The following is a 25,301-nucleotide window of genomic DNA, read 5'->3' as shown; positions in this document are numbered from 1 at the left end:
CATGGCTGACAAATCTAAGCTAGTACCAGGGACAGTGGGACAACGGCCACTCTCAACGGTGAACGCCCGTGGGCGGCTAACCAACTCGCAAGCAGCAGTAGGGTCAGTCGGGCAGTTGGGGAACCAGCCTACACATTCCAGTACAGTAACGAACTTGAGGAAGAGGCGTCGCTGTTTGGACATGTGATAGAGTTTGCAGTGTGATGGCTCTTACAGCAGTCACCGGTCCTTCAGTACGGTTGGATGCACCACCGATGCTAGCAAGCTACAGGCCAAGGCGGTTCTGCCCCTGTCGGCTCCGGGTTCACGCCGGGACTGTCCCAGAGGAAGAGAAGTGAACGTTGGGTAGTGGCCAAGCAGGCGAAGCTCAGCTGAAAGCAGGGTCGCCGAACGGTTGTCGGGGATCGACTCTTGCACATCGGAAGAGAAAATCACCTCAGTTTCGAAAATGGTGTGGGGCTGTCCAAAGGTACCATCTTCACTGCACGGGTTCGCGATCTGTCTGTTTTCTACTGTCTTGCCTTGGCAATGACACAGGCGCGCCACGATCTGAGTCCTTTCCAGACCTGACTACCACGGATCACTCCAGATCTACAGAAGATTCATAACTGCGTCTGAATACGAGCTATCCGTTTGAGATACAATTCCCTGTTGGGGTGGACGGCACATAGTATACCAGCAGGCCACTCAGTGAATTCGTTCGACATGGCCAAATTTGACACATTTCGGCACCTGCCTCACTGCAGAACAGAATGTGGATACTGGCGACCTCAGATCCACGTATCTCTGACAAGCCGCCGGCAACTGGCAGTTCACCGTGGCTCGGGTCGACTGGAGATCTCACATTCAGGTCGGCGTACGATTCCCGCTGTACTGCAGATGTGTCCGCTATGCACACGCATGTGGCACCCGCTAGAGTATTGCTCCTGCCTTGCTTGAGTTTCAGTCTCTCCCTGTGTTGCTTGTTCCCTCTTTCACCTCCATTCCGTAGAGCCTCTTCTCTCTTTGTTCTGGGGTGACTGGAGCACTTCCCCCATTCTCTTACTGACTTTGTTCTTCTGTCACTGTCCAAACTCCTATGCTACTGTTCTACGATGGTTTCGACATGATGATTTTTAGCAGGACGATTCTCCTTTCTCATCGGGACGGCGTGGGCCGTTCTTTCCGGCCTTCTTAGCTCCAGTCTCTCTCCCTTCTCCCTTGAAGTGCCTTCCCCCGCATAATGTCCTCTCCCCGTTGTTGCATTTTCTCCAACTCTCCATCGCCACTCCTCTAGCATATCACTCGTCGCTCGCGCGCCTTTCGGGTGGAGGCGCTCTCCGGATAACTGTAGTTGGTACGAGAGGAGGGTCTGTCGTAGAAGGATCTGCCGAGAACGTCCTGAACACGTGTCCTCTTTTTGAGCAGCGCATGGTGCCTGCATTCTGGCGTGGCATCCACGTGCGAAGAAAACTATCATTGGTGGCGCTCTCGGAGCCATCAGGAGAGATGCGCGGTTAGTCTCGTCTGTCGGACCGTGGAGCTTCCTCTTTTACCCATTACCAGGCGAAGGCAAGCACGCTTCTCTACACTGCGGAGGCCAACCGCCGAGTGTAATGTGGTACCCGGCGGCACTTGTCGTACAAAATCTCCTGGTCTCCGCATCACGGTGGATACTGTTTGACCATAGTTTGTCACTCAGTTAAGCGTCTCTTCCGGGGTTGCCTAAGCAGCCATGCCAGGTGCTATTCTTTTGCCACATTGGACCTCCCCTCCACGATGAGTCTGGATCTATGAAACTAGCTCATATCACGTCAGAGCCACCCACAGTGCGTGCTAGTTTCCACAATGTCTTTCGTATTGCTGCTTGCATCCATGCCGCTTCGACGAGGGCAAGCATTTCAACCTGGTGTACCGTATATCCACCAAAGGTTGTGGCGGACTGGTAGAAGTTCAGCGGGGGCTGTGTGTACGATACCGGCCAAGCGGCAAAAGTCGGGGGGGCGTGAAGCCCGACTCTCGAAGAAGCCGTCCCCCGCGGAAAACTCACGCACAGGTGGGAGTGTTCTCGTTGCACTGCATGGGATGAGCGCTAATCTCGGGGGGCACTCGGTGACTGAAACAGCGAACGGGTACTGTTGGCCGGCCTGCGGCGAGAGAACGGCACCGACGCAAACCGGCCGGGGTTCTCACTTGCACGGAAACTCGCCACCAAAACAACGCTGAGAACTAGCTAGTGAGAAACGTTTCGCCATACGATGGCCGCGCGCTAAAGGTGGTACGCATCAGAACTTAAACAGCTTTCTCCTAAGAAGAGTGCACGCCTGCATGTGATTGGCTAGCACTGAAATCAACCAAGTAATAGTGTCCTCGCGACTATGCTGTCGGCGTTCCGGAGGAGCGGGATCGCGTCTGAATGGGTCACACCCGCCGAGAGACGAGTCAACGGGTGGTTCCTTGGAGAGTGTAACGCTACGTAGTCGTTTCGAAGGGGCTGGCTGTTGGAGCACTTCGCACTAATTTCCTTGGTCCAACTTCGCGTAGCTTGCTGTGTTGTATGAATGGCACTAGCAACAGATCGCTCTCGAAGCAAGGGGTAGGAGGGTCAGCTTCCCCGTGCTTTGAGAGCGTTCTGTTGTGGGTGTTGCTGGGGCGACACCCCGAAAACAAATCTCAGCGGATCTATACCATGACCTTGGGAAACTAAAGCGAAGCAAGACTGAACCGGAATCCTGGCGACAAACAAAGCCGTTTGTATCACTGAGCTTGTTGTCTTTGGCTCCGTCATCGCGACTTGTATCCGGCGGATTACGGTGTCTACCCAACGCAAGCAGCGAAAGGGCCTAGGGACCAGAGCTACCACCAGCTCACCGCGCAAGCCATATTCCCTACCGAAGGCATGGACTGCAAAGAAGTTGCCCGCGGGAGTATTCCCAGGTAGCATTGACTCATGTCTATGAGTTGTGTAAATGTAGGGTCGCCAGCGTACTCGTGTTCACAACGCATCCAGAAGCAAATGATCCAGCCCCACTAGCCCGGGGCTGCAGACCAAGTTCGGGCGCCAGATTGCGTGAAGCCCACGAGTGGTGGCTATCGAGTTACCCTTACCGGCTGCGCGCGCTCCTGGCAACGCCGTCCGCAGTTGCTTCTGCGCGTCTTTCTCTGCGGCATCGGCCACTAGATGCGTCGCGTCTGCTGTCTGGAGGCAGCCACGTATTCTGCGTGGACGAAACAAACTGGATGGCAGGAAATTCGCGCTCTTTCTCAGAAGCCATTCTGGGGTATTCTCCACTTGGCTCGCCTCTCAGCTGCTGCGGCAGGCGCGAACACGTCGCGGGACCGCCTGTGACAGCCAAGTGATCTCAGGATCGAGCAATGCCTGGAGTTGCTTTCTACTAGCCGCGACGGCCGCACGCGTCGAGGGACTAGCGTCTGCTGTCCCTGGCGGTGTCAGAGGGGTCCTGAGACAGGATCTTCGAAGATCTCGACGCAAATCGCCCGAGGAACAATGGATCAGCACGAGATCGGCTCCTCGCTACGGACACACCACGGACAGGCGTTCAACCGGTTTGTGGACAACCACTCTTTGCATTATCGCCACCCTTACCATGAGGCAAAGGACGCGACGTGCGGCGCCGGCGAAATAACGGCAGCGTAGGTCGTTGCCTACGCGCAGCCAGCCCTCGGCCCTGCCTACTAGCTCGCGGTCACGGATACTTACAGAGTGTTCTAGGGGAGAAGACTCTGCTCCCTTCCGGTGGTCTGAACCCCCAGTATATGCCTCGAGGCGCCACGGACACACGGTTGCCGTACCACGGGGGCAATCCAGCCTGCTTGATCTATCATGAGGATCCGCCGGGGCCTCCTTGTTGCTTTGGTTACTAGCAGTCCAGCAGGGTGCGTCTAAGATGAGCTCGGTATAGCTACTTGTGGGGTCTTTAGGATTGGTGAAACAGTAAGGCAGGACAGCACTGTAGCTCGAAAGGGCAGTCGGGGGAGCAGCCTTCAGGACGGGGTCTCCAGAAACCTTTCCCTAAGTAAGTTCCCTGGCTGCAAGAAGAAGTTGTTTGGCTCGTTGTTTTGAGCACGCTGCTCTCCGTTAAGTGGCTATTCTGTACTTGTCGCTGCACAGCGCAGAAGCCATTTGGTAGCCCTACAGCTCGGTGGACACTCCAAAAACCCAGCCCCTTCTGGATAGCAGTCCGTACCCGCGTTGCTGGATTTTGAACTCAGTTACGGGTCCCGAGCCTTGCCGCGTCTTGTCGAGCAGCTTCGAGGTGCGCGTTCTTTGGGGGGCGCCAAAGTCTTGGAGGCGCTGCTGACAGTCCGAGACATTCTTTCGGACCAAGTAAGACCAAAGGCTACACTTCATAGCGAGAACTCCGTTCGCATGGATGGCTCACTGGAAACAGGCTGGAGGCTACGATGAGGGTGAATCCAAATGCAGTTCCCAAGTCAGTATTCTTTCTGTCCGCTGACCGCTCGCAAGCTCCCTGGGTCGTGCGAGGTTGTCTTGGAGACTCCCAATGCGGAGGCGTGCTCCGCAGTTGTTTGCGAATGCCCGAGGAACCGCGCAAGGAGGGAAGGCAGCACACGAACCACCGTTACTTTGTCCGGCCGGGAAAGGCCGCAGTGCTCTCGCGAGGATCGTGGCTATGGTCTGGCGCGTGATACTCCGTGTGGCATTTCAGGAGGACAAATGCTGTGGCCTACACTGCAACATTGTCGCAGCGGTCACCCCGCTGCTAGCCTTCAACACAGAGCACCCCTTCGAGCCCAATCATCTAGGCAAGACAACTGGTCATCAGGGCGCCAGTGCGGCGCAGCTGTCATCTGTCAGTCACAAGGCGCAAGATGCTGATGTGGGACCTCACCAAAAGCAACACACCACTGGCGACTGTTACGTAGGACAGGAGAGACCCCCGAGACCCGGAAACTCAGTAGGGTCTCGGACTTCTGCGCCGACGGATGAGACCAACGGCCGAGAGCACAGCTACAGCGTCTTCGAAAGGCTTTGCTCTGTGGAGGGCCATCGAAGTCCGACCACCCGGGTCGGCGTCGAATCCTGCAGCGCTGCGTGTCCTTACGGCTACACCTCGAACGACTTCCTTATCCAAGCCGCCGCTGCCGAGGTTCTGGGGTGTGCGGCTCTCCTCCCATCTGGAAGGCAGGCGATAAAAGATGCTGGGGCAATCCCGCGTCTTGGGGAAAGGCTGCTCGTCTCACAGTCTGAGTCCGTAAAGTGAGTCGCCTTGAGCCAAATTGCCACACGGAGAGATTTTGTCGCCTGCCTGCACCACCTGTCCCTTTGAAGCTCAGTGGAGCCCCGCCCGGCCACTCCGCAGTACGCCCACGACGGGGGGGGCCGTCGCTTATGAGTGAAGACACCGCTTGTGACAAAGCGCCCCGGGACCCTCTTTTGTGAGTGCCGACGTACGAATCCACGCTCCGGGCGTGCCCCTCCATGACACATGACTTCTAAGCTCATACGGAGCCTCGCTGGTTGTCAACAGCTGAAACTTTAATACTGTGGTACTGGTCGCTCTTCGCCCTCACTAGCCCGGACGCGTTCGTCAACAAGTTAGCACCGAACCGGAGCACCCGAATGCTTCGAAGGCTCCAGTCCTCGTCATGTCGAGTCTGCTAATGAAGGGTTTGCCGCAACCGCTGTGGCCAGTGCAGGCACCGCGTTGACGAAGTCCTGCTTGTGGGCTGCTTTTGCATTCGCCGCTCTCGGTTCCTGTCTCGCCGTCAGTCCCCAGCGCCGATCCGCCACGCACATACCGTCAGAACGTGGACACACGTGGCAGGCGATGGCACTTGGCCTGCCGATAACATACCTCCAAGTAGACCGCCATGTTTCCCGATGCAACCCGAAAGCTTGCGTGACACAGGGGTCTTCTTTCCAGTGCCAGTTCTTGGAGTATCCCTGGACGTGTGCAGGACACGTGCGGGTCGCAGAACGTTATTGTGCCGGTCCCGGTCACTCTCTTCCCCAAACACCAGCTAGAGCTTCGTTGACTTTTGTTTGTTTTCCACTTTACTTTCGTGTGGACTGACACTCCGCAATTTGTCTTTAGGCTGGCCGCGGCGGAGTCGCTTTATAAGATGACCTCACACAAGACCGGGACCCAGTTGCTCCAGCAGGCAGGTCGGGTTCCGAGGCGCTCAGTTGGTGGTTGCCGCTCCGTGTTTGAAGGAAAGGCAACATCGCGACACTTCTGCCTCCCTGCCTGCACTGCCACCTGCGTATATCTCCGGAGCCCGCGTAGTCTGTTCGGCGAAAACCAGGAGACGCGTGGGCGGAGAAAGAAAGGCTAGGTCTTGAACACTTTGTGCGTCAAACCCGTTCAAGTCTCGTCAGCGCTGGTTGAATGCCGCCAGAAAGTCGGGGGCCGGCTACTTTCTCGTGGGTGTGCGCTTACTACAGACCGGGCACTGGAGCGCTGAAAGTTGAAATCTGACAGGAAAACGAGTTGTCCTGAGAAGGAAAGCTCGCCTTCCGCTGTCGCGCGGTTTTGCTCGTGCTGCAGGGACAACATCGCAGCTGTGCGCATTTCTCCAGCTGAAGCTGAACGCAATACCACAAACCCCGGTAAAGAGAGCTCGTCTAACTGTTTTTGCCTTCGCCCGGACACGCCTGAATCCCGGATCATAGCTGTGCCAAACCGAAGTCTTACTCAGGGCCAGGCAGTGTCACGACTGGGGTACGCCTCCCTGTCTCGTTGGTGCGTGTCTCTCCGACAGGCTGCTTGCCTGTCATGTGAGGTGAAAAGCAGCGCCGGAGCTGAACAGTCTGTTTCGTTGCGATGTCTCCCAGGTCCAAGTAAAATGTATAAGTGCAGTCATGGACATTCTCTCCAGGCTCTCCCAGTAAGTATGTGCAGCTGAGCGACTCCGCGTGAAGGAAGCCTCACGCGAAAGAAGCCGGCAAGCAGGTCGCTTCGTTGGGTGACCTTACAGCCACCCACACTTGTAGACCTCAGTTGGTGCAAGGGAGGGAGGAGCGCTTCGGCCTCGGTCTCCAGCTGTCATGTTGTGGGCCATGCTCACGAGGCAGAGTTCCTGGTTATGGTGCTCCTCAGCTGTCCATCTGACTGCGGCCCCGCCTGTGCCTAGGGATCCCGGCGAAGCCACGGGCGCGCATGCGAAGATAAAGTGTGATTTCCAGAGAAATGTAAAAAAAAAAAGCTGGAGTCGCTGAACTGTTCTTGCCTGCGCATCCTCTGCTGCTTGTTTCGTGTCTGAAGAGAGCGAGCAGCTCTCGCTGTGATTCTCACCTTCAGCGTCACTGGTGGGGCATGTTACTTCCTCGAGATACTCCAGCAAAAAAGAACAAGCTCCAGTCCTGGCGATGCAGCCATTCAGGCTCTTATGATGCGGTACATTACAACACAAAGTTCCCTTCAGGGTAATACTGCGCCGCTGTGTTCGGCTCGACGAGGTCGCTACATGCTCCGTGCATCCCTAGGGATTGCGACAATTGCAGAGTGACTACAGCTTGGGCAGAAAGCCCTACCGCCCCAAATCTCACCCATCCCCTGGGCTCACGGTTTGTGTTGGGGCACAATCCAGGACCTGGAAACACTCCGTTTCTGTAAGAAGTTTCAGTCACTTTCGTCCTCACGCTGCCTCTGCTTCGCCGGTACGACTGCCTGAATGCTGCCTTGACAGGACAACGAAGTTACTGAGCTTCCTGTGTACGACCGAAGAAGGAAAAAAAGTCGCCATCTCATCTGGAGTACGCGTCTTGGCCCCTGACCGATTTACCGCACAGAGTTCTGGAATAAAAGTAGCAACACGTCTTTGGGCGCATTTCCCTCGCACGGACCGACCGTGAGGCGAACACCGGGCCGTGAGCCATCCCCTTCGTCCAGGCTCAGAAGGGTTGCAGGTGCACTTGCTAAGAGACAGCTGGGGTTCCGCCAACGGAAGAAACGGCTGCGACGCATTTTTCTAGTCGTAGGGTTGAGAGGTGGAACTGGCTAGGACCTAGCACATATGTTTGCGTACCAGAGGCCCACCTTACAGGGCAGGGGCGCGAGGGGGACACGGTTGCCCTTTGACTCATCTTCGCAGACTAACGCGTCATGCATCACAATGGTGGAGCCGGGTGCGTACAGGCCGCCCGCATCGCCACTGAAAGTCTTGCGCACTCGGATCCCGAACTCCGCCTGCTTCTGCTGGAGCTTCTCAACTTCATCGCTCTCCATCCTGACGGGCAGATGGCTCTTTTGCAGTGCGAGACGTTTCTGCAGGCAAGGCCCCTTCGCACCCTACACCGGGCAGAGACCCAAGGAAGAGGCACCGACAGCCGGACTGTGAAATCGACATCGCATTTATCGCACGCATCTCTTCTTCCGCTTCTGAACCCTTGAAAGTGACCCCAGGGTCACCAACGTTCCACAGTTGAGCACATCCATACTTGTTGCGTTCTCGTGTCACCTCTCTTCCTTCGATGGCGCAAAGTCTGCGCGCCAGGTATTTCCCTCCCCACGGGTTGGCTGGTTGCTTGGTTGTGAACGCTGCGGTCGAGCTGTGCTATTCCACCTTCTCCCACAGGTTATTCCCCCGCTTGCGCTTGGAAAGTCTTTCGAACACCCAGAGGGACGTTTGCTTCTGAAGCTTCTCAGAGCCTGCGGGGACCTTGGTGAACTGAAAGCAGGAATTGTGAACAAGCTGCTAACCGAGCCGGATCTCCTGCATAGCGTGAGTTTCTCTTCGTGTGTTTTGAACCCCCTCCCGGTGCGGCAACAGATCACAGAATCAGTGCGTGGCTTTTGGGTGCTTCACTGCTGGAATGGCTGAAACCTTGATGCTAACCTCAATTTCTGGGTCAATCACGTCATCCAGTACCATATGTTTCAGGTGGCCTGATGCCCTGCAAACAGAGTGCGGACCGCTTGCATATCGATCGTCTGTACAGCTTTATGGGTCATTTGCAATAGTCGAAGTGACGAAGACGCTGCAAAGTGAACTCCTCGAGGAGCAGCGTCAAGCCACCGAGGCGAAGCTCTCTCGAAAAAGCAAGTTTCTGGAACTCCTGAACCAGATTGAACTGGAACGCAAGATATTGGAAGGCCAAGTGCTCGCCATTCGCGAGTGGGGAATTTGTACTGAAGAGGAACTCTTGAGGCGAAACAACTCCGGAAGGTCTTGCCTCTCGATGGCAGGCCGCGATGCTGCCGGCTTTGCTGAGTCAGAATCAGAGGCACAGAACGCCAATACAACTCCGGCTTCAGGAAAAAGAGGCACGCGCTTTGACACGACAGTCAAAGGAAAAGGACATGACACGAAGCAGATGGACCGTAGTTCGCAAGAGGGTGCGCAACACAGGCAGAGCCTTCAGACTGTCTCTTCACCGACTGAGCTTCCTGCGGGGAACGTCGAAACGGGCGACGTAGCAGAGTCTATGACTGAGCTGGACCAACTGTATTTGATGGAGGCCTTGAAAGCAACGAACGAGAAGAGAGGGACGTGCTGTTGTCGGCACTGCCTGAAGGACGACGCTAGAGACAGGAAGTTCTTGACTGTAAGACAGAAGTTTTAACTCGGCGGGAAACTTTGAGCGCTCGCACGAGTAGCCGAAGTCACACTCGACTGGAGGGCAACTTCAGTGAGCTGCGCTTCCAAAAAAACAGTCTACCCCCAGGCCACAAAAAAAAGAGGGCCAGCAACTCCCTCTCTCTGAGACTGAAAATCCGATCACAGCGTGCAGCCCTATGAGCGACCGAGCCTTGCAGGGCCACTAGCCGTCTCCTATCCCTGCCTCTGCAGATGGCCTCGTGCCTACAGTACCTTCTGCAAAAGGAGACCGTGGACACCGACGCGGCGCATATGGTGAGACAGGAAATCTCCGCGCAGAAGTGACGTGGAATTCTAAGAGCTTTTGTGGGGTCGCTGGTTGGTGCGTTTGCTAACGTGGTTCCAGAATCAATCTAGTACGCCGGTACGCCGACGTACTGCACTCGTTGTTACTCAGAGCTGGTGCTTATTGCAGGCTGCTCAGAAGACCCCCACACGGTGGGCGTGGAATAATTCGCCACTGATTGTCGGTAAGGCTGCCCGCCAGAGGGGTCTCCAGCTTCTCAGCTACGCGGGTCGCACGAGGCGGCATTCTCCTACAAACACCCAAAAAAGCGGACGCTGAAGACAGGTGAAAGAAAAGGCGGCGGAGCAGCGCGTGAACAGGCACGCACGACTTCAGGGGCTCCGATGTGAAGAGAACTTCACATGGGCGCCATTCCCAAAATAGAATTCGGTCGTGGACCTCTGGTGACCAACTGTTCATGACAGTCGCCCGCAGCGGCTTTCGTACTGCAAGTGTCTGAACGAGGAGAAAAGAGAAGTTGATGGGCCCTCTTGGCCGTTGGTGGGAAAATTAGTAACCAGACGAGGAACTCCGAAGGAAGATGCTTTGCAGAACTCTCAGGACCTCATATACAGGATGCGCTGTGGAACTGCTGGCTTTCGCAGAAACTCTGGTGGCTGCCGCGTTGCATTTCGAGAATAAGGCTGTCGCTGAAGCATTTGGGAGCTGTTTGAAGATTTTCCTTGACGACTGTGAGGTGAGCTGGAGAGGCGTTCCGAAGCAACCCGGCGATGTTGCTTCGAATCCAGAACACCTATAGATTGACTGGTTCCTGCCCGTCCCAGGCACTTTCTCCAGCAGGCGATCCCGTCGGGGCGTCGAAATGGTGCTGACACTCCTCAATTATCACTCCCAGAAGCACCCAGAAGTTCGTGTCGAGGTTGAAAACGCGCCACCTGAGAGGCCCGATGACACCACCGGAAGGACCTGTTGCTGAGAAGTTCGGCCTGCAGCCTGGGCCCTCGCTCTGAGAATGTGCTTCCGTTCATCGCAGCTTGAAGGCCAGGTCGTATGCCTGCTCCGCCGGCTGCATCCTGAAGACAACCAGGAACTGGCGCTCATTCTGGGGACCACATCCGGATCTCATACTCAAATTCATAAGACAGAATCAACCTGAGGCCCACAGTGTCTATCAAGCGATTCTGGTGAATAGCGAAGCACTGAGCGGAGACAGAAGTGTCGGCCCATCGGACCAGAAAGAGACCAGTGAAAGGCAAGAAAGTGCATCCAGTGAACAGAGAACTGTTAACTGGCAGTTTCAATAACAGTGTCGGTCAGCGGTCTGCGCGGGCTCATAACGACATTGGTTAGACCCACATATCCTTTCGTTTCCAATTCCTGTACTCACAGTCAGTTGGCACAAGTCCACTGGGCCAGCTTTGGAGTCCCGGATGCTCCGAGAACAGGCAGCGTTGAACGAGTGCTACTGGTGATCCACGCCTCAAGGGACGCTATTAATGTCGACGGCAGTAGGCGCCGACAGCTCCGCTTTGGACCTCCCAGAGACATCCTGAGAAGTTGTCCTGGGACTGAAGAATCCAAAGGCGGCTTCTCGTTCGAATCAGAGCGGGGCTCGTAGGCCAGCACGCAGTATACAAGCGAGTGAAGGAGCAGCTCCTAATCTGCAAAGACGCGTCATATGTCGCTGAGCGCGCCTTCGGGTGCCTCAGTGGACCAGCTGTGCATCGCTATTCCTGATGACCTCTGCAGATTATCAGTGTAGCATTCTGGTACAGTGTAAGACGAGGTTTGAACACGGCCTGCAATCTCCGTGGCTGTATTGACGTTTGCCGGACAGGGTGAACGCAACAAATTATTCCGTGAGGTGGTTCACTTCGGACAAAAGTGACATTGAGTTGGTACACATTCAATAATGAAATTGATCACACACGTGCACACTCGCTGAAACAGATATCAGTACTGTTTTCTCGAAGGCTACGGCTGTCATTGTGGGATCGTTTCACCCAGTTCTCCGAGACGTCAGGGCATCACTGAAACTGAATCTGCTGTTGCCCGCGAACGCGTCTGCGACGTGTACTGAACGGAAACTGAAGAAGCTCCCTTATTTCTTCGTCGCCGGGTGCGGGGTAGAGCTCGCTCGTGGGGACGCTTTCATCAAGCCTATGTACCTGCAAAGACAATAGCAACGGAGTTGCTCCGAACGGACATGACCCCGGCTGAAGTACCCGTAGTGGGTTTGGTCCATTCTGATGGGGCACTGTTCAAAGGTGGTACTGTCGCTGACACGGGCTGACCGGTACACCCTATGGTCCACACGTTCGAGGCGTGACCCTCCAACCTGTAGTGACATATTAGGAAAAACGCTCTATCTCTGCCTCTAAGAGCTGACCAACGAAACGGAAGATAAATGCATCCGGCCCCACTGACACTTTTTGATCGAGGCACCCTGCGGAGCTCTCCTTGTCGACCGCGGAACAAGCTCAATGCGTACCTTCCAAGAGTCAACAGAGTTGCTGTGGGATTGAGTCGAGTCATTTGATTGAGAACAGATGCGTCAGCAATCGAAAGGCCTTTGATTCCTTTCACGCGGAACTCCTCGTCAACCACAAGCCCCATTGCAGCTGTGCCAGCGAAATGCCAGATGCTGGTCATGTAAGTGACAGCGAAGGCAGCGACTGCTTCCGGGTCGTCAGGTCCTGTAGGACGGAACAAATCAGATTCAACGCGTGAAAAGGTTGCTTCTGCTCAGAGAGCAACAAGTAGGCTTCGCTTACGAGGCAGGATGGGTGGGTACGTGGCCGCCGACTGTGCCGAACCTGCTGGAAGCTGAGGCCTAAAGAAGTTCTCTAAACCCTCTTCCATTAACCGGGCATGCCAATCGCCGATGTCATCGACGCTATCGGGCTGTGTTGTCCGCGGCATGTCGTCTACTCCACATGGAGACCCGTATCTCGCGTTGAAAATGTCGTGCGCCATGCATGTCGTGCTGAAGAGTTCGCTGTGGACAGGGCGCCCCTCGCAGTCTTCCGTAGCATTGAGGTTGCATGAGGATGGTTCCACCTGTTGGGATTCCGAGGTTGCCACTCTCTTAACTGAAAGCGCTGAGGGCCCATGGGTCTTCGGAGCAGGCGCCTGCTTGATCTCTCGGCCTTCCTCAAAAAGTTTCTTCACCTTTTCTTTTTCCGCGAATACCCTTCCCAGTGCCTCCTCGAAGCCCTGCACAGATGGTAGGTCCGCGTCTCTGTGGGTAGACACACCCGGTAGCCCCTCTAGCGATGAGGTGATGGCTGACAGTCCGGGCTCCTGATTGGATTCGACAGGCTTTTTCCCGTGAACATGAGACGTTCCCACCTCCAAGCCACTGGCCCGAAGGGAGTCAGCGGGTGAGGGAAGGTCACTCCTCCGCTCTTGTCTGAAGGGCTGGAGGTCCGCCTTATGCCGGCGCACCTAGAGAAGGAAAAACACCACGGCCGACACGGAAACCATATATACTCTACATATTTCAGCAAGCAACTACGCAAGGTGGGTGCGAGCCAGAGAAAACGTCCTTACTGAAAGAAGTTGCTTTTCATATTGGGGCAGGTCGTCCGCTTGTGCAAACCTCAGGAATAGTTCCACCACTGTATGAAGCATCATGACAGGGCAGGACCCGGGCTGCAAGGGCTCGACGATGTCGTCAAATCTCCCTCCGTTGACTTGCTGAAAGCCATTACAAAGACAGCTTGACCATTGACGAAAGTAATAGCCCTCTCAGCTACCACTGGATTGTCGCCTCTTGACACAGCGCCTCGGCTGCGGTAGTTTTGTGTCCCTGTGGCGTATGCCCCCGGGAGCGAACGAACCTGAATCAAAGATTGGACTCCTCTGACAGCGTCGAACAGATCTTGCTCATCCTTGAGGTAGTTAGCCTCTACTTCTACCCTGCCGTCCCTGTGCTGACGAATGTAACCGCGGGATTTGGGCTCCGTCGTAAAGTAGAACAGAGAAAAGCTACGGCTGCGAAGGCACCGTAGACACGAAGACCACAAACACCGGCAGCAAGCAATGGCTCACTTCGATGTGCCGCATCTCGACTGAGTCCCCACATGCAATGCTGACGCTGATACCGCCTGCAACGAAGCTGTCCGAGAGATTACTGATGTGCTTTTGAGGTCTGGGATGCTTACTCAAGGCAATCAAGAAGACCTTCGGCGAAGACGCAAGCTGGGGGATATTCCGGTGTGCCTTTAAACTTGAGCTTTCCTTCGCAATTTCGGACGAAGCTGAAGACAGCATGGGCTGCCGGGTGGTCACGCCAGGAAGGAGGCAGAAGCAGATGGGATGCCCAAAGAAGTCCGTGAATGATATTCGGGCCCGAGAGCTCCTCCGTTGTCACGAGTGAGCACTTCAGTGTGCGTTCATTAACGCTGGCGGGACAAGATAAAACAGCAAACTGCTCACAGGTGTGACTGTTATAATGGCACACATCGCCATGATGCAAACAAGTCATTGTGTTAGATCTTTTTTCAAGGCGTTCAGAGAGTACAAAGATCGGCAGCTGCCAGAGGGCTACGCTCAACAGGGCTGGAAACATGCGCTCATCCACTCGGCACCTGGCAACTCAGCATGTCTGCCCACAGTACCCCAACAACGTTTAGGAATCTTTGAGTCCGAAAGCCTTCGAAACGCACCCGACTCCTTGACACGAAGGGCCGTGATGCCGCATGCCGAGGACCTGGCACACCCGGGGAATTCTCTCTTCCTTCTTCTTCTTCTCTTTCTGAAACATTTGGATTGGTATAAGAACCCTGTCGGTGAGGTTGCGGCCCAAATGCTCTATTGCCTTCACTTCGTCAACTCCGATCTCACGCAGCTGCTCGCGGGGTCCGACGCCGGAGCGGAAAAGGATCAATGGACTGTGAATAGCTCCAGCGGAAAGAATAATCTCGCCCTCGTTTCGGACACAAGCAATCTCGTGGGATTCAGGCTCAGACCAGAACTGTGCAAGCAGCTTCGACGCGTAGCCGATCAAATAGTCGAGAAGGCCTGTAAAAACGATCCCGCACGGATGATACTACTCTGAAGTAAAGACAGACCACTCCTCGCGAGCCGGTTGCAGTGCATGATGACGACCGCTGAAGGCCTTCAAACGCACTGATAATGAAACCGGCTGTTGCGGCGCAGTCAACGAGTGAGCGGCCTGTAGTGTCCTGGTCGTCAGACTGCCGAAAAGTTTGGAACCAGACGCAACTCCGGAACGGATGGCCGGAGCTCACTCACCCTGGGCAGGTTGCCGAGAGCTCTTGGGCACTGTATCACGGCCCAGTGGTGCCATGTCCTCACGAGTTGTGGAGCGATACTTCACGCAGACAGCGCGGGGCGTTGTCGCTGTGGGAGTATCGAACATTAATTTCTGAAAATGGCAAATTACAAACAGAGAAGTGACACGTTCGTCAGTGGCGCAACCGAATCACTGGCCAGCCGGTAGCACTAGAGACGACTGGTGGGTCAGCTTTTTCTTAGTGTTCAAGGCCACGAACCTCAACAAACTTGCCGGCTTTCAGCACAAGACGACCGGAGTGAGCTACCCGGCTGGGTGCTTCATAGAGGAATACGTCCGAGGAGTTCCTGAAAAATCCTTTTTTTTTGTCAAAAATCGTTACGCCCCCCCAAACATAGCCAGGAACCAGCTTGTCCGAATAAGCTAAACCCGATGTCGGCACTGGATCCACAGTCTTCATGGCTCTTTTATCTGACGGTTTGAAAGGAAGGTATCCTTGGTCTTGTAAGCTCTGGCTGAGTCTAGACCCATATACGACGTCCTGTGGCATCGGGCTGAATGCCCTCGACACCCATCTGTGTGCCTGTGAACAAAAGAAAGTTAAAGACCCAGAATGGAACCACAAGAGTCCCTTCAGTACTGCCGTGGACTATGTACGTCTCAAACAGAACGGGGACAACTGGCGAGGCTGACAGGAAGCAAATCCTCCTATCTTGGCCTCCAGGTGATCCAAATGAAGTCGACAGACCTCGTCAATCAGCTTCAAGTCCAGGGTCCATCCGTGGTTCGAGTTAAGATAACTGAAGTACTCCTCGCTTTCCATGGCGATTATAGCCATATTAATGCTGGTGCCTCCACCCATCACTCCTGCTACTTGGCTACGGACTCCTTGGTTCGTCTGGATGAGCTGCGTGAGACTTTCATCAGCAACGGCTCTGCCTGCACCAAATATATCCATCGCGTTCGGCGTCCCTTTTGTCGTTCGCTCCTGACCCCGTTCCAGCACGAGCACTCTCTTTCCTGAAAACCAATTCAGAATGGAAAACGTCACTTGAAACCCTGAGCACTTGGATGCGTAGTGCTCGGAGTGCTTGGGAGTAGCTGCATCGGGCAGGAACAATGAGTGCCTCACTGATGCTGAATGTGGTTAGCAAAGCGGCAGGAATTCTTTCCTAGACGCTTAGTCTACTTACCAGAATCCGCCAGGGTCCTCGCCAAGGGACACCCTACTGCTCCACATCCGACGACAATAAAGTCGAACAAGCTGTCCTCGGCGACCCGGGTGCATCTGCCCTCCAACAGAGTTTCTCCTCCTTTACATCGGGGTATCGAACTCGGAGACGGACTGCGTGATCTGAGATTCGACTCTACATTGTATTGGGAGGGTTTCAAGACTGACTCCAGGTTTTCTGCATTAGGCCCGTGTCCAGCAAGACCATCCGAGCGGACAGAGAAGTCACCCACCGAGCCAGTGGTTGTTGGAAGCGCGAGAGGATCAATGAGAGGCCTGCCCGGTAAAGGATGGTTAACTGGAGACACTTCGAGTCTCATCGCTTCTGAGAGGGCACCAGAACCGGACAGATCTGGGCTGGAGGCTTGTTGTACTGCTGGGACAGGACTAGGCGAAGTGGCTGAGACTTGGTGACGCGCCACCAGCTCCGTAACAGAGACTGATGACTCAGTGGGACCGCCTAAGTCAGCTTCTTTGTTTCCAGGCAGGTCTACTCGGGCTGTGGCTTGGCCGTCGGCGGTCAAGATCACCGAAGAATTTGTCACCGGCCAAAAAGTTGTGGACAGTGGCCAACAGAGAAAAAAACAGATCATCCCGACAAGGGGACGTCCGTAGAGAGATGTCATTGTGGTTAAGAAGTGAGTAGAAATAAAACACGGACACCGCAATCGAAGCGGTCTAAGCGAACTTGCTGTGAGCGCGTTCGATACAGAGATACTGTTTGTCATGCAAGACTGCAAACGTGAGCAGAGGAAAAACAAAAATACATTAGAACCAGTCCCGCCGGAGTAGCTGCACCCGGCGCTCCCGACCGATATGCACGGCGGGAAGGGCATCCGCGCCCGAACCCCGCTGGCATACACGACTCACGGCTAGCCAGGATAACCAAACGTTTCCTCGTACACATTAGCTGACGAAGAGGAGGGTGTCCACTGGTCCTGCCATTCTTACCAAAAACTACTGCATCGCCAGTGGCTTGTGAGAGCCGGACGGACCCCCACGCGAAGTCTTCGTCAAGGGACGCGTCTAGGGCACTCCGTCACATTTTGATTCAGCTGTTGTCCTGTCTTGTTGTTCGCGCCCCAGTAGCTTTCCCAGCGTCAGGGTAGATTGTTACGGGCAGCGTGTGACAGCGACTTCCCACCGTTCCGCGTACGCTCCTCTATTCCACGGAAGGAAGTTCGATGCAGGAAGGAGTAACTCATCAGCAAACTCATGACAACTTTTGTCTGTTTCGAAGATGGTGTCTCACGGGACACCGCAGTGGACCGATAGGGCGGCTGCCAGCTGGGGTGCAAGTGTCCAGATCAAGACTGCTGTTGATGTTTGCCACGAGCGAATGCTTGTCATCGGTGTGGTTCCAGATAGAAGGGCAGGCAGGTAAGCCAGCTAGGAGACACTGCGGCTTTCTTATCGCCCTCCCTCTCTCCATTGTGAAGTTTTCCCATTCTTCGAGCAAGCTGACACTACCTCGAAGCTAGCTTCGCTGCCTATCGCAATCAAGAGGCAAAGTTTCTGTCTCTCGAATGACCATAGCCAGGCAAGAGGGGAACATGCTACTCTATTCGCTTGACATGTACTGTGGCAACAGAGGGGCCTTGTTCTCAGGGTGCCACGCAGAACCGACAGATGCAGAGGGTCAATCCTCTCTCAAGTCAAAGTGCACCAACTTTTTTCGCGTCGCCAGATGGTGGAACTGTTTGATCCATCCGCGAATTTACACTACGGAAGCTTATCTTTCCGGCTTCTCGGTGCGAGTTGAGCGCCGCTGGAACTGGACGAAACACGAACCGTTTCCCGGCCCCGCTTCCTTGGTAATAGAGCGTTTTGAGTTGGCAGGCATTCGAGCATGTAGAAGAAGACTCCAGCGTTCCCGGCAATCAAAACAGATCGCAGCAGGACCACTGTCCTTGCAATCCCGCACGGCCAATCTCACGAGACCGTGAGGCCACGTACCATTCGCTTCTGTCGTTCCAGCTGTGAACGTTCAGAGCTTCATTATGAGAGGGGCTGGTCACAGTTGCCCGTCGTGCAACATTCACTGGTTACGCTTGTGTAGTAATAAAACAATAGTAGAGAAAGCTTGTTTTGGGGAAGTCTGCTGGGAGGCTAGTCTTTTTCCCTTCAGACACGACTAAAAGCTCGGGACGGCCTGCGCTATACTCCGGACGCTTGCAACTTTTGTCAGATCGGGCACCGCTGTTGCGCAATGAATAGATGCAAGGACCGAGTACACGGTTGCCGCCTGCCGGGCATGCTGTAAGTCGGAAAGGGCTTGGCCACCGAGGCCCAGATCTTCGGTTGTCAGCGCCTCCTCCAATTCAATCGCTGCCCGGGCTGACTCCGAGAGTAGGCTGCGCAACCACCTAAGGCGTCGCCTGGTTATCAGGGAGATCAGCGGGATGGATAATACTGTATGAAGCACCGGCCGCTGAGAGAGTTGAAGAGCTGGCAGGCAGGCAGAGACCACAAACAGGCGGACGCCACACGTGAACGGCAGCCACGTGTCACCGGCGTCACGGCGAAACTGATCATGTGCCCTACGTATCGAAGTAACTGTGCCTCTTCACTCTGTTCCACGATAGAAGTGTGTCTTGCCGGATCCGGACATCCGGCCCGTCTGGTGCAAAATAATTGGCAGACGAACCTGCTAACGTAGTGATCAGAGCTTTTCCGTGGACAAGATCACGCATGTGTCTCGTCTCGGCTTGTGATACTGTCGTCGTGTCGTAGTCGAGACAGATTTGCTTTACTTGAGCATCGAAGTCGCTGAAGGAGAGTCGGGAAATCTCTTCTGCTGCTCCCCTGGCGGCCTTCCTAAATTTCAGGAAGGCGTTCAGCCGTGCACACGCTGGCCGCCTTGATTCCTCGGCGCTTCCATCGGCACCGCACTTCCGCCCTCGATGCTCATCGGCATCGAAAACAGCCGCAATTCGAGCCATGAGTACAAGGGTGAAAGAGCTGGCTGTCCGTGTCAGATGGGTCCCTGCGGGTGGCGCGGTCGCTTCCGATGTGTCGCAGTCGCGATCTCCCGCACGCTCACATTGCCGCCTCGTCTCTAGCGGAGCTCCTCGAAGGTCCATAGCGTTCACAAGAAGCCCGGTTGCCATTGCATCTGCCTCCGGCGGCTGAAGCAGGGACGTGAACCGGAGCTGGATCCAGTTCTGAGGGGAAGACAATAGCGGACGGAACGCATACGTGTCCGAGGACTAACACAGACAGACTCGTAGCAGCTGCAGGTCACCACAGCGGCCTCGTGATTCTTCTTCGACCGTGGGAACGTGAAGTAACGAAAACGATTGCATAAAAAGATGCTTTCTCGTCCACGGTGTGATACTATCTGTAAATGCTTTTACAGCGTTCCCGGCTCCGCCAGGTTGTCCCTGTCGGTGTCCGGCCACGTTCTCACCGGCATGCCGCTTTTGGAGATATCATTAAACTGGTCACTGTTCGCCACATCAGTGACGCAGGACCTGTACTCAAGCAGGTCGAGGAGTCGGGCCCGTCCCATTCGGTTATCAGGGTCCGCAGTTTTGATCGGGAGGAGGTACTCCTCTACTTCGAGCAGGCGAGGAGTAGAGTCCGGCTGGTCCGGAGGAGAGCCTAAGCAGCGCATGTGCCGAACTCAGGGGCAGCAGGACATCGAAGTGTGTTTCGTCTGAAAGGACATCCGAAGTTGCTGCCTGCTGTCAGTGCCAGTCTAAAACAGCTCAGCTCCGGGAAGCCGCGACAGCACATTCTCTGATGGTCAAGAACTATACTGTGATCTCGCCTTGCCCAAAATGCAAATCTGAGCAAACGACCTACTATCCGGGGGAACAGGCAATGCCTGCATGCCTGCCTCACTGTTGCCTAGATCAAGAGCAGTAAGCGGGAGCCTGGTCCCAAACTCCTCCTTCAAGCTTACTTAGAGGCGACTCTTCGGGACCCTCCCGGAGAAAAAGTGGGTGGAGCGGGACCATTCGAAGAAGCTTCAATGTTTCTGCGACGGCACAGCAGAGAGTATCGCCTGTCAATTTGACCGAGTGGCCACGGGTCTCTTACTGCTGTAGGAGAGAGTGAAAACATGCAAACTCTCAAAAGCCAGTGGTCACTGCAGCTTATGTGCTCTGTGCCTACCGGGTTCTGCAGGTACTGTGCTGTGGTATTGCGAGTAAAGCCGTCCCGTAGGCTCTGCCGACGACCCGCCATGCCACCGGGTGGCAAGACACGGGGACGCGCTCCAGTCAAGATGATGGAGATACACGCACCTAAGGGGGATTCCGCGGCAGAACCGAGGGACTTGATCTTGTGTTCAAGTAGACGGCGGGTTCCTGTGCATATGTCCCGCACGTGCCTGGATCCGAACTTCGTGCAGAACCGTTGCATGGACGTGGCCAGGCCATCTGGTTTCCACCGCAGCCCGGCAAGCATTCCTGCACGTGGCGCGTCATAGTCAGCAACAGGGAAACTGATCGTGGCTGGCCCCGTACCCTGGAGGAGGGTGCCTCGTGGGCATGTCGCGTGATGAACCACTGCGCGCCCACATTGCAGCTAATCACCCAGCCAAAGCCAGAAGGAAGACAACTGTGTGCGCCGACTCTACGCCGCCACTGAGTTCGCGGATTCTACGCCTAAGAGTGTTCCGGGAACGGGCAGTCCCGAAAGACCGTCGCTCTATCTCCGTCTGCGTCGGAGTGGTGGTTTTTCTTCGCGAGACTTACCGTCGAAGGAAGGGTCACCAAAATGCCGACTCGCCTCCAGCAAGCCAGAGGGAAACCGCAGCAAGGTGTCCTAAAGGTGGTCACACGGAAAGCAAACAAGAAAGTGAGTGCCCCAACGGCATTCAGAGGCCGTTGAGCGCACTAGCAAAGGTGGGCGATGACGAGGTCCGTGACTGTGAGCAGGTTGACCGGGTGTGACGACGCTGGAACCGTGTTCGTAACATTCCATGACGCATCATTAACCAGTCAGGAAGGCACCGTGTCCTGAAGGAGAGGTGGCGGGGTCACCACTGCACTGCGTGTCTGCTACCATTAAGTACGGAAGCCACTCCTGAGACTAGAAGAGAGGACGCATCGAAAGTTCTCTGAGAACCTCGAGCCACTGCTGCCCCTAAGAGGTACCCGCTACACGAGCTTGTCTGGCCTGCAGACAAGTTCCCCCCCGCGAAACCCACTCTGTCCGAACGCTGCTTGGACTTGGTGTCGTCACTGCTAGCCGTGCTACGGGAGCTGTTGCTGTCGAGAGCAAAACCTGGACGAACGAGTAACAGCACAGAAGGCGCCAGCAGTCTGTTATTGAAGATCGTCTTGTGTCTTTTATCACGGCCGCAGGACAGAAAGGCGTTCTGCGCTCTCGTCCAGAATCCGTGATGTGCCGAATGCGCAGAAACTCGCACTGCCGTACACTGAAGTCTAGAAAGGAGAGCCTGAAGCTACCAGCAGCAGGTGAATGCCACGGCTACGAGAATGGACGTGAATGACGGGAAAAAAATTGGACCCTGCGGACAAAGTACCCGGTAAGGACGCGCCACGGAGCAGCGCCTTGCACTCGTCAGTGGAGGATGCAGCAGTGGAAAACTCCTTTCAACATACGACCAGGTACTGCTGGATTGCTGGCGCACGCTTCCTCCGTTGCTATGCAACACGTTGTTGCACAGGAAATGTTGTTGAGCAGTGCTTTGCTTACCTTTACTTGGTCTCCTGGAAACTATAGTCAGCCCCGCGACCGCGACCCCGTTGATCCGAAAGTCTACCGCGAGGAAGACTGCCAATGAAAAGGCGGCGCAAACTCGTGATGCTCCGGCCGCCTTGTTACCCATTTTTCTGCAGGAGTTACCTAGAAACTCAAGGACCAGGGGCCTCTCACGTGGCAGCCTGAAACGTGGCCGAGCGGACCGGGTGGCCAGCTCGGCTCTTGTCTGCTTGCCGGAAGGCCTCACGAAGCACCTCCAGCTGCGCAGCGTCCGCGGGCAGACAAGGTAGAGACTGCGGGCTGCCGAGACAAAACAAACTCCGGGCGAACTTCCGTCCAGTTTCGAGTCCTCCTTCAGCGTCGGAAAAGCGGAGCAGACAAGTGAATGAGTTTCCCGTGGTTTGGTTGGCCTGACATCCGAGACTACAGGTGAAAGGTCTTCCTGCGTGACACCCGCAGCTGGATTGCAACGGCCAACAAAACAGCTTCAGCAGGTGGTGAGTGTATTCACTTCGAGGTGGAGCTTCGACAAAGACTTGTTGGGTCTGACAGGCGAGCCAGTGCAAGGGGACGGGCGCAGATTTTACCAACGCAGACGCAACAAATTTCTCGCTATCGTTGCCGTTCTGGCTCTCGGAGGAAGAAGCCGGGTGCTTTCGCCAATTCCACGAGCGCACGCCGGAACACACCGGACTACCGCCTATGCTCGCGCCACCGCCCACGCGCGCAGACTGGCGGCGTGAATTCCTTTCTTGGTGCTCCCAGATTAGCAGCCACGATGGTTGTTTTCCGTTTCACTGCTGGCCTTAATTATCTGTAGGGTGCGCAGAAGGTCCACGCTAAACATTCCAGGACGGAGAATCACACCAGACAAGCCAGGAAGGGCTGGTTTCCCAGAGAATGGCAGTAACCAGTTACGGTGAACTCAAATCTACCCCGGGGACGGCAGTAAGTCCGGCCGGAAACGCGTCTCACTGGGGTTCGGTGTCTCTTCTAGGTTTCCCGGGGAAGGACGAGCGGACGATGCGGCCCGCCTCACCTCGTGGAGTTGGGCGGCGCAGCCAGCACTGTATATAGTCAGTCATTGGGATTCCCGTTTGCAACAGCTCTCCCAGTCTTTCATACTTCGCGACAGAGACAGAACCTGTCGCGGCGCAACAGGAGTTTTGTGTTCTTCGATATCTTCGAGGTCCTGGTGGGCCGGCATCTCGGCACCCGCGGCTTTGTTGGAAGCTTGGACGGAAAACCAACAAACGAGAGCCAGCGTCTAACCCACCCTCAGGAAACCGGGCGACGAAAGGAGGTTGTCCGGCTTACACCCTTAAGTAACGTAGGCTACGATGTGTATGAACTCTTCGCTGACGACGAGAACCATGCGTGAATGTCGAATGTAGGAATCCTAGGGGATCGATCCTAAACGTTAAATCAACAAGACCAGCAGAATGAAGCAGTTCAAGCACCTTAGAAGCTGTATGTCGTGAGGGAAGCTCTCGTTGAGCATCCGCGTTCTATGCGGTTGCCTCCTACGCTCATTTTCCCTCCCTTCATTTCACTCAGCTTAGCTGGGATCCTCAGGGAAGAGCCATCCCCCGCCTTCCCGTAGTTGGGAGTGTTTCTTCGTACCCACTCCATCCACTACGTAGGTAGAAAAGTGGGTTCGCGCGTTTATGCTTCCTAGGGGAAGCTAATTGAGGAACTATCGACGGAAGGCTAGGGCGGAAGGTTAGTTCACCGCAGCGCGACTCAGCCTCACGCCATTTTCTTCCTCCCGCCTCCCAACTTTCACCCCATCTGGTGCCGTGACCCGGGAACTCACTTTTCTCATCACCCTGTGTGGGAAACAAGGAGGCAGAGGAGGCGACGCAGTGTCATGGAGGCGACTCAAGGAAGGACCACCGAACCACCACTGCGGTTCTCGGTGACGAACAGCGATACGTCGTAGACTACTGCAGACATGGAGAGAGCAGTCAAGAAAGAGCCGAGAGGCTCCAGCGCGAGCAACCCCATTGCAGGATGTGGCGAACATGGAGTTTGCTCTCTGCGGAGAGAGTTCAACACTTGGATATTTGCGTGCGGCGGCGCAGATAGACTTTCAAAACAGGAACGCAAGAGTGTTGGACGCATCGAGGCCCCCCCCATTGTTTACAGGCGAGCATCCAGCTGCATGGATAGCACAGATGGAAATCTATATAGAAGCGCTAGGGCTAACTCAAGAAGAGAAGATATTGGTAGCAGTAACGTTTTTAGATCTGGAGGCAACGAGACGGTATACTTTAGCACTACGGAGCGTGGAGCGCCCTGCATCGTGGGCAAATCGTATGTGCGTTTAATACAGCATCACGCTCCTTACAGTGCTTCTGAGGCTTCATTTCGTCTGAGAAAAGTGAAGCAGAGATCTAATATTCGTGACTACATCGATCGTTTTAACGAGGCGTTGGCAGATTGTCCGAGCATGTCGGAAGCTGAAATGCTGCAAATATTCGTTGAGGGGCTACATCCACCTATCAGGCGGATTCGTGCGTATGAGCCAGCCGTTTACGCTATCTGATGCGATCCGAATGGCTGTGAACATCTACGCACATATGGAGGCGTCGAATAGGGACCCGCCTCGATCCAGATGATCAACGTGGGTAAATGTAGGGGGATGCAAGCGTGGCAGAATATCTGGGTACGGGGGACGTGAACCTCCTAACTTTATGGAACCGCCCCGCGTGAACGAACCACGCTATAGAGGGAGAGGGGGCTTTGCGGGAAGCCAATGAGAAGAAAGGATGTTCCGAACGTCTGGATAGACAAGAGGCATATGGGGGGCGCGATGATGGCATAGAAGGGGACAAGTGACCGTACACGAATCGAAATAATCTAAGCCTTACAAGTGTGGGGCTATAAGAGTAACGGGAGGAAATCGCTGCTTCCACTCTTTGTGAGCTCCCTTTCCCTTCCGTCAACCTCCCAGGGCGTCGGCTCCGTCGCTCGTCGCCCGGCCACCTCATTATAGTCCCCCTTTACTGCTGGAGGGCGTTGTTTCCCGAGTCTGTTGGGCTGTCCGTTTCCGCGGCCGCCATGGTGATTCTTCCTTCGAAAAGGGCACGGCGGACGGAGTGACACGCATTGTAGAAATGTCCTTTCCTGCAGTAGTACCACTTGAAGCTATTTCCTTGTCCGGAACTGTCCCGCCGGAAGGGCCTCTGTTGCCGGGGTGTTCTGACGTCATTCCGGCGCGGACCTGGCAGACGTCGGCCATACTGCTCCCGAAACAAGTTCGGCAGGGGCGCGCTCTCTACTGTTATGAGAGCCTTCCTTGTTTGTTTGTCCAGGCCGCG

At 55.2% G+C, this 25,301-nt stretch overlaps 3 protein-coding genes across 3 annotated transcripts; 1 reads left to right on the top strand and 2 right to left on the bottom strand.

Moving 5' to 3' along the window:
* Positions 1 to 4,670: 4,670 nt before the first annotated feature.
* Positions 4,671 to 10,129, top strand: CSUI_003336 (uncharacterized protein; the record flags this gene model as incomplete). The annotated part of the gene is made up of 6 exons (XM_068063534.1): positions 4,671 to 5,221; positions 6,513 to 6,852; positions 8,542 to 8,688; positions 8,906 to 9,511; positions 9,757 to 9,819; positions 9,980 to 10,129. Coding segments are annotated over 6 exons (1,857 nt in total), but the record flags the coding sequence as incomplete, so codon positions are not given.
* Positions 10,130 to 11,912: 1,783 nt separating this feature from the next.
* On the bottom strand, positions 11,913 to 16,478 carry CSUI_003335 (gmc oxidoreductase; the record flags this gene model as incomplete). Its single annotated transcript, XM_068063533.1, is given in 11 exon segments — positions 11,913 to 11,979; positions 12,303 to 12,507; positions 12,586 to 13,258; positions 13,364 to 13,510; positions 13,654 to 13,807; positions 13,978 to 14,217; positions 14,482 to 14,836; positions 15,071 to 15,203; positions 15,331 to 15,710; positions 15,729 to 16,091; positions 16,265 to 16,478. The coding sequence occupies 10 exon segments, from the start codon at positions 16,027 to 16,029 to the stop codon at positions 11,913 to 11,915; spliced, it is 2,655 nt and encodes an 884-aa protein (XP_067924490.1). The 5' UTR covers positions 16,030 to 16,091; positions 16,265 to 16,478.
* A 1,697-nt stretch (positions 16,479 to 18,175) lies between these two features.
* CSUI_003334 (uncharacterized protein) lies at positions 18,176 to 22,032 on the bottom strand. Its single transcript, XM_068063532.1, has 8 exons — positions 21,973 to 22,032; positions 21,461 to 21,537; positions 21,006 to 21,075; positions 20,553 to 20,717; positions 20,210 to 20,284; positions 19,712 to 19,905; positions 18,958 to 19,466; positions 18,176 to 18,750 (listed from the first exon to the last, which is right to left on the bottom strand). The coding sequence occupies exons 4-8, from the start codon at positions 20,713 to 20,715 to the stop codon at positions 18,669 to 18,671; spliced, it is 1,023 nt and encodes a 340-aa protein (XP_067924489.1). The 5' UTR covers positions 20,716 to 20,717; positions 21,006 to 21,075; positions 21,461 to 21,537; positions 21,973 to 22,032; the 3' UTR covers positions 18,176 to 18,668.
* Between the last annotated feature and the right edge of the window lie 3,269 nt (positions 22,033 to 25,301).

The sequence above is a fragment of the Cystoisospora suis genome (genome assembly GCF_002600585.1).
Source record: "Cystoisospora suis strain Wien I chromosome Unknown contig_1461, whole genome shotgun sequence".
Classification (NCBI taxonomy): domain Eukaryota; phylum Apicomplexa; class Conoidasida; order Eucoccidiorida; family Sarcocystidae; genus Cystoisospora; species Cystoisospora suis.
Note: the sequence above shows the minus strand (reverse complement) of the source record. Positions and strands in the feature narration are given on the sequence as shown.